Source organism: Tarenaya hassleriana, unplaced genomic scaffold, assembly GCF_000463585.1.
Source record: "Tarenaya hassleriana unplaced genomic scaffold, ASM46358v1 Cleome12, whole genome shotgun sequence".
Taxonomy (NCBI): domain Eukaryota; kingdom Viridiplantae; phylum Streptophyta; class Magnoliopsida; order Brassicales; family Cleomaceae; genus Tarenaya; species Tarenaya hassleriana.
The window spans coordinates 1,538,781-1,546,193 of NW_010962392.1; the positions used below are offsets into that span (position 1 = coordinate 1,538,781).

At 34.5% G+C, this 7,413-nt stretch overlaps 2 protein-coding genes across 5 annotated transcripts in view; both read left to right on the forward strand.

Moving 5' to 3' along the window:
* The first annotated feature begins 374 nt into the window (after window positions 1–374).
* Window positions 375–2,263, forward strand: LOC104806449 (dof zinc finger protein DOF4.6-like). Of its 2 annotated transcripts, none has more exons than XM_010531359.2 (2): window positions 375–635; window positions 1,254–2,263. In XM_010531359.2, exons 1-2 carry the CDS (start codon window positions 612–614, stop codon window positions 2,196–2,198), a joined length of 969 nt encoding a protein of 322 aa, XP_010529661.1. In that variant the 5' UTR covers window positions 375–611; the 3' UTR covers window positions 2,199–2,263. The 2 variants fall into 2 exon arrangements, with proteins under 2 accessions (XP_010529661.1, XP_010529660.1); XM_010531358.2 differs by having other exon boundaries at window positions 376–635; window positions 1,251–2,263.
* A 4,804-nt stretch (window positions 2,264–7,067) lies between these two features.
* The window catches only part of LOC104806451 (nuclear pore complex protein NUP98A), a 6,474-nt gene continuing 6,128 nt past the window's right edge, over window positions 7,068–7,413 (forward strand). For all 3 annotated transcript variants that reach the window (XM_010531360.1, XM_010531362.1, XM_010531361.1), the window contains exon 1: window positions 7,068–7,189. The gene's annotated coding sequence lies outside the window, so the exon portion shown is untranslated. The remainder of the gene's footprint in view (window positions 7,190–7,413) is intronic.

Below are 7,413 nucleotides of genomic sequence, written 5' to 3' on the forward strand. Positions count from 1 at the left end.
ACATGTAAATTAGTTCAATATTAATTTTATTTATAACATTATTTGTAATCAATATTTTTAAGTATCAACGATGTATATATGTGTTGGGATATAAAGGTTTGACTTATCCAAATTAATATGCTAATCCCATTATTTCACACCTAATAACTCCACCAATTGAGTTGTGAATCATAAATACATGACAACCTAAGACAAGTGTATCATATATATATATATATATATATATATATGTGTGTGTGTATGTGTGTGTGTATGTATATATTATACACACGTATTAAAGTATTCATTTTGTTTTCACAACGACAAAGATTCCCACTCGGAATGGTTTTAATACTTTAATATTATGCAATTTGGTCGCTTTATTTAAATTATCATCTCTCTCCTCTCTCTCTCTCTCTCTCTCTCTCTCTCTCTCTCAAACCATAAAGCAAAGGTGACGAGAGGAACACAAGAAGAACTTCCACACACAGAAGATCTCTCAAGAACCAAAATTCCCTTTCTCTTCACCAAAAAAGAAGAAAAGAAAAAAAAATCAGTTTCAAATCCAAAAAAGAAATAGAAAGAGAAGTGAAGATCAGTTGAATTTCTTCTGATCTGAGAAAGTTTCATCCATGGATACTGCTCAATGGCCACAGGTATATATTTTACAGATCTATTATATATACACACACACACACACACATGTGTGTGTATGTGTATGTGTATGTATATAATCCTGTCATGATCTGGGCTCACTTGATCATTGGAAATTAATGTTTCTGCTCCGTGTTCTTGTTTGTATGTGATTTCCTTTTTTTCCCTTCTTTCTTTCCAAAGATGATGATGTTTTTGGATCTTCTTCTTTTTATTTTTTTCTTGTTTTCACATTTTTTTTTTATGATTTTACCTTTTTCACTTTATACCCATTTATTTTCTCTCTCGCTTTTTATTTTGTTAATTTTTCTGTTATGACCGAGTTTCCCATAACACTTTTGTGTGTTGATTAAGACCACATGTATACATGTACATGTTGTAATGCTTTATGTTCGTTCTTTGGGTTGTTTCTTGATCGTCTCCTTCACAATTTTATAATTCTGTAGTTATCTCTAAATCAAATCAAATTTATTTTCTCATCTTATTTGATACACACGTAATTATACACAAGTGTATCCATATGTATAACAGCGTTTGTTTGTGTGCGTGTGTGTAGTGTTCATATATAAGTGCAATTAATTATTTTGGGGTTAATTTGATTTTGGAATTTGGTTTAGGAGATTGTGGTGAAACCCTTGGAGGAGATAGTAACAAACACATGCCCTAAGCCGCCGCGTTTGCAGCAGCCGCCGGCGAAGGCGGGGGCGGCCGCCGGAGGAGAGAGAAAGGTGAGGCCAGAAAAGGACCAAGCTTTGAACTGTCCGAGGTGCAACTCGACAAACACAAAGTTTTGTTACTACAACAATTACAGTCTGACACAGCCAAGGTACTTCTGCAAGACTTGTAGAAGGTATTGGACTGAAGGCGGAACTCTCAGGAACATCCCTGTCGGCGGTGGATCGAGGAAGAACAAGAGATCGAACTCTTCTTCTAGTCATAGCAATAACAGCATTAACAATCCCGCGAATTCTCAGCAATTGCCACCTCCGAAGAAGCATCTTTCTGAGCACCACCTGTTGAGCATGACCCGACGAAGTTTGACCGGTCAAAACCCTAACTTTCATGAGACCCAAGATCTCAATCTCGGTTTCCCACATGGGTTCAGAAGCAATTTCACTGAACTCATCCAGAACATTGGGAACGGCACCAACAAGAACAGCGACGGCGACCGAGTACTGGTGCCTCCATGCCCTGCCACGTCAGCGTCTATGGCAGCCTCGTTGGATCTCCTTAGCGCCGACAATGGGTGTTCAAGTTCATTCATGAGCTCGCCATCTGCTCATCATCATCAAGATCCATCTGGGTATGCCATGCAAGATCATCATTACAAGCCATGCACATCAACAACAGCGCTGGGATTCTCTCTTGATCACGGGTTTCACCAAGAAGAAAGCGGCGCGATGAATGGAGCTGGGAGGCTTTTGTTCCCGTTTGATGATATGAAGTCGCCAGTCTCCTCATCATCGCGCGCAATAATCAGCGAGACGAGTGACGATCAGAGGCGAGGCGGTGATCATGCCGCTGCAGGGTACTGGACTGGGATGTTGAATGGAGGATCTTGGTGAATATATGGTTGATTGTATTTGGTATTTAATTAATTAAATCTAAGTCCACTTTCATTTTTCTTGGCGTGGGTTAGTCTTTGGGGTGATTTGTCTTGTAATACAAGATTATAAAGATAATTTGGCCGGTCGCTATGGCACAAGAGTCATTGGGGGTTTGAAGGGATGGGCCCACACAAACATTCTTCTCGAAATCTGTATCCATTGAAATAATACATCCCACTCATGGTTTTGTCAAATCCAGATCTTGTTCCTTTCTTTCCTTTATTTTGTTCCCTTGGAAATCGTACCGAAAAACCACTTAAAAAACTATACAATTTATTAAACATATACATACATATATATATGTATATATGTGTGTGTGTGTGTATTTACCAAGACTTCAATTTTGTTTCTTTGCTGAAAGCCAATTGAGAGTGTGCATGCTAAAGACAACTCAACTAACTTAGTTTAGTAGGACCTCATGATATTGCACAATTTGGTTTTATGTCCCAATATTTCTAAAAACATAAATTGATTGGATATAACTGTTATTCAATTCAATTAATTGAATGAAAATCGAAAACTAAAAATAATTTTTAAAATTTGACAAAAAAATAAATATTTTGCGGAATGGTGATTAAAATTTTCAATCAAATATTAATAAATTAATAATTTTTTTTGAATCCCAAACATCTACACCGAAAATAACCAAGCAAGAGAAATACAGATCCTAGTAAGGAAAAGAGAGAGGAATAGGGCCAATGCAGAATCATGTTGTCTGAAAGTGACAATGACAAGACCATGAGAGACTTCGACACCAAGTGATTTCGTAGATAATTGAACATAAAATATCATAAAACTTTATGGAAACGCCAATACACATTTAAATACACGAAAAATCCCATGGTTTTTTTTTGAGATAATTATAACATTCATCAAAAAAAATTTGTCCAACCATTTCTATAATCAAAAAAATAATTGCAGAATGATACAAGTGAGGTTAGTATTCTGAACAAGAAAGTTTTCATGAACATGAATTATCATGTCCTACACATGGATATATATGTATCACCTATAACGAAGACATTGATTTTTTTTCTCTCTCAAACTAATCCATTGGATATCTGTGTGTATATATATATATATGTGTGTGTGTAAGTATATATATATATATAGAGAGAGAGAGAGGGAATATCAGAAGCAGTGCTAAAGTCCAAACGGATAACGGACAGGCGAAATTCACATCACAGTTTGGGAATTTGGCCATAAAAGAGTAGCGTGGAAGTGAAGAAATCCCAAACGAACCCTCAAATCTATCTGCATAACTTGAGCCACAAGGAACCAGTTTATAATACACAAACATATATATGTATATATACACACACGCACCCACGTATGTATCATCAGTTTGTATACATATTTATGATGAATTTATTATTGTCCCGATCCATATAATAGATAAATGTTTTTCTATTATTGACGATTGAAAAAATACATCTTATAATATATAGCAAAATATAATAGAATATTCTAAATATAATATTTAGGTTAAATCATAACAATATTAATAATAATATTCTAGGAATAATATCTTCCTATATGTCCCTCAAGATGAATTATCTATGATGAATTCAATCTTGTTACATAAAAACTGAAATTATAACTGTGTTAAACGAATCATCTTCCACAAGGTAATGTAGTTCAGACTTGAATCAGTGTTGTTTGATAACGTTTGAAGAGCTTGAGAGTTGTAATCTCAGAGGCTGATGTGGCACAGATGTGCGGCACATATGCGCGAGTTGGGTTGCACGACAATGAGGTCGGTAGCGCAAAAAAATTGCGGTGTGTATAGCGGCTAGGCCGGAGAAAAAACAATTAGGGCGCAAAAGCGCGATGCATAATGCATGATAGTGTAGCAGCAGAACAAGATAGAAGAAAAAAAATAAGTGATGCAAATACGTGGATAAAAAACGATCGGAGTTTTCCAATCGAAAAGGCTAAAAGCCAGATTTAAAGATCTCACAACAGTTAGGGTTGACGTCGATAAACGAACGTCGTCGGGAAAAAAAATGTAGCACATCGGCTAGAGTTGACAGTGATGAACACTGTTGTCGAAAAAAAAACTAGAAGAAAAAAAATAACAAAATGAATGCAAGACAATACTCAAGATGATAATACTATTGGATTTAGTATATATCATCATCTTCATCGTCGTTTTGGGATTCAACCATCATTGTTGATGAAAAAAAATTTAAAACAAAAACCAAAACTCTGATACCATAATAGTGAAATGTTTTTCTATTATTGATGAGTGAAAAATTATACCCTAATATATAACAAAATATAATAGAATATTCTAAATATAATATCTAGGTTAAATCATAACAATATTAATGATAATATTCTAGAATATCCTCCTATACATTTAATGCTTGAAAAAAATATATGGGTATGTATGTATGTATGTATGTGATTTCACAATTCAATGGAGTGAGTGACCTGCCAAACTGAGATTACATAAATACATACATCACGTGTGAGAAAAGAGAGGGTGGCCACGCAAAAAAAAAGAAGTCATGAATGGAACTGTACCAAACGCAAAAAGAGTGAAGCACAAGTGATTTGGTTTTGGTTTTATCCGTGTCTCAGCGATGGGTCTCGATCAATGATATCGAACATAGATGTATATGTACACCATATAAAAAGAACCCTAAGAAAACGACAGCTGACAAATACACACACACACATATGTATGTATCTATATATACATATATATGGGGACGGAGTGTACACTTACGTTGCTTCACATGCAATAGAGTTCATGTTGAAGGTTGTATATATCTGCCATTTGTGTAGATACTAATCGTTTTCAGCTTCTCCGTAAAGCACCAGTGGGCAAAACGGATATAATACGTAGATATAGAGGATTTCCTTGTCATCAGAGGTTGGGTACGGATACCCGAGATGGCAAGAGTATCCGCCCGACTCGTGGATCGTGTATCCAAATCCCGGGCACTCGCGGGATGAATACGGCCGGGTCCATCGCCGACGAGTCATGCGATCTTTTTTTTCTTTAATAATCAGGATGGTTTCTTGGAATTTCGCCCCGACTACATCCACACTAGATTTGAGACCAATATTTGTATATGAACCATTTTGGTTCAGAAATTATATCACTCCCTAACAATGGAATCGAATCTAGTACCTTGAGGATGTTTGGTCTGTGAATATTTGTGTCTCCCGAAGGCTCGAGCCAGAAGGGGAGATGGCGGCCGGGAAGTGGGAGACAACGATGTGTAAAATTAGAGATATGGGCTTTAGGTTAATTTTCTATTTCTATTTTTAATATTTATTTGGGTGTTACATTGGTTTTTGATTGGTTCAGTTTTGTTCGGATTCGAAGTTCATTTTTAAAATAGTTTTTTTATTTTTTAGTTATTTTACATTCAGGATTTATTTAATAAAATATCATACTCGGATGTGAAATTGTATGGGTTTTTAATACAGTAAATATTATTCCGGTTTTCACAATTAACGATACTAATAATTTGGGTTGCGGCCCAATAATATACGCTCAATCGGGAACTCGATAGATTTAAGCCCAAAAGTTTGAAACCGAGGCCTTGTATTTTATTATTATTCATATTTCTAAAGTATTCTCTACATTTTATAATTTATTTACTTATTTTTTGGTAAACAAATTAACCATCTAGAGTTTTTATGTTTTCCGAAATTTGTGTTATCTCTTCTGTATTATTTTTTATTTCCGAAATATTCTTTTTCTTTTTTTTATCTTCACTTCTAGTTTTTAATCTAACAATTAATTTTATTATATATTTTAGATAACTGAAAATTTAAAATAATTTAATTCAAATATGAGGATTTTAAAATTTTGTTCGATTCAGAGGTCGTTTTCGATGAATATGAGTTTTTGAGTATTAAATGGATACACTAAATAAATATTCGGTTATTTACAAATAAAATAGGATAAAAACAAAAGGAGAGGAAAATAAGAAGATAGAAAAATTTTGGGAATCCTAATTCAAAAAATGGAATATTTCGAATCGTTGAATGGATGGAATCCTATAATTGCAAGCTCCATTCTTACTAAAATTTTGAAAAAATAAAATCATAACATTTATAGTCAAAAAATGATTTTTTTTAATGATATGCATTTCTTTTATAGGAAGAAAATCTTTTGTCTATATATATACGTGAGTCCACTTGTCTATTCATCAAATTTCTCCCTCCCTTCATAAATTCCTAAATCTTTACGTGCTTAGTTATATTAATACGTATATTCTACACGCTATTGTTATATATTTTACGTATTTTTATAAAATTTAAAATTACAAGGATCAGCATGTGCTTATATTATTTATTTATTTATTTATTTTAAGATGAAAAATTATACAATTGTATTACTTTTATTTTTACATTTTTCGATGATTAAATTTCTATTACAACTCTATGGTTATTCTAATAGATACTAATTAATATTGCGAATAATTTTTCGGTTGATAATTAGATTGATGAGTGGCTTTAAACGTATTCATTTTTTAATTAATACATTTAATGAAATTTAAAACTTATATGTAAGAGGTGATATAATTTCATCAAATTGTTTTAAACCTTATTATTTAGATATATATGATTTTAACATCTTGTATTTTTGAATCAAATTAAATTTTGATATGTTTTTTTTAAAAATATTCTATAAAATTCGTTTGTTTTCATGAAATTTATAAAGAGAAAATGAATCAAAGCAACATATGTAATATAATAATTAATAAGGGTGAGGGACTTGAGAACAACGCAGACTTGGCCTGTTTCGACTCAGCCCAGATCCATCCCTCAAAATCCCCCCCTTTCCCTGTCGACAGTTCATCGTCATCATCATACATAGTCAAGAGGCGAAAATCGATTACTCTCCTTTTCTCTCCGTCTCCGGCGACAGTTCCTCTCAGATCGACGTCCCCTGCAGCTCCTCCGGCTAGGGTTCTCCGCGTGCGGTGAGTCTCTCCTTCCCCTTCGTCGTCTTCTTAATCCTCCTTTGGCTTCCTCGGCGGGAACCAATGCGTATGCGTGGGATGGTTCGCTGGTTGGAGCTATTCCTTTGGGGATTGCGGCGGGGAGTGACTGGGACTGGGTTCCGATGCCCTAGTCTCGGTTAACGCGTGAGGTTCAAGCTCCGCCGGATTCGCCGAATTCATGTCACCTCGTCTCTTCTCTTTCC

What these genes read in the sequence shown, in the direction of transcription:
- LOC104806449 (XM_010531358.2), top strand. Translation starts at nt 612, where the DNA reads ATGGATACTGCTCAATGGCCACAG. An exon ending in ATACTGCTCAATGGCCACAG is followed by an intron (nt 636 to 1,250) that starts GTATATATTTTA and finishes AATTTGGTTTAG; the next exon opens with GAGATTGTGGTGAAACCCTT.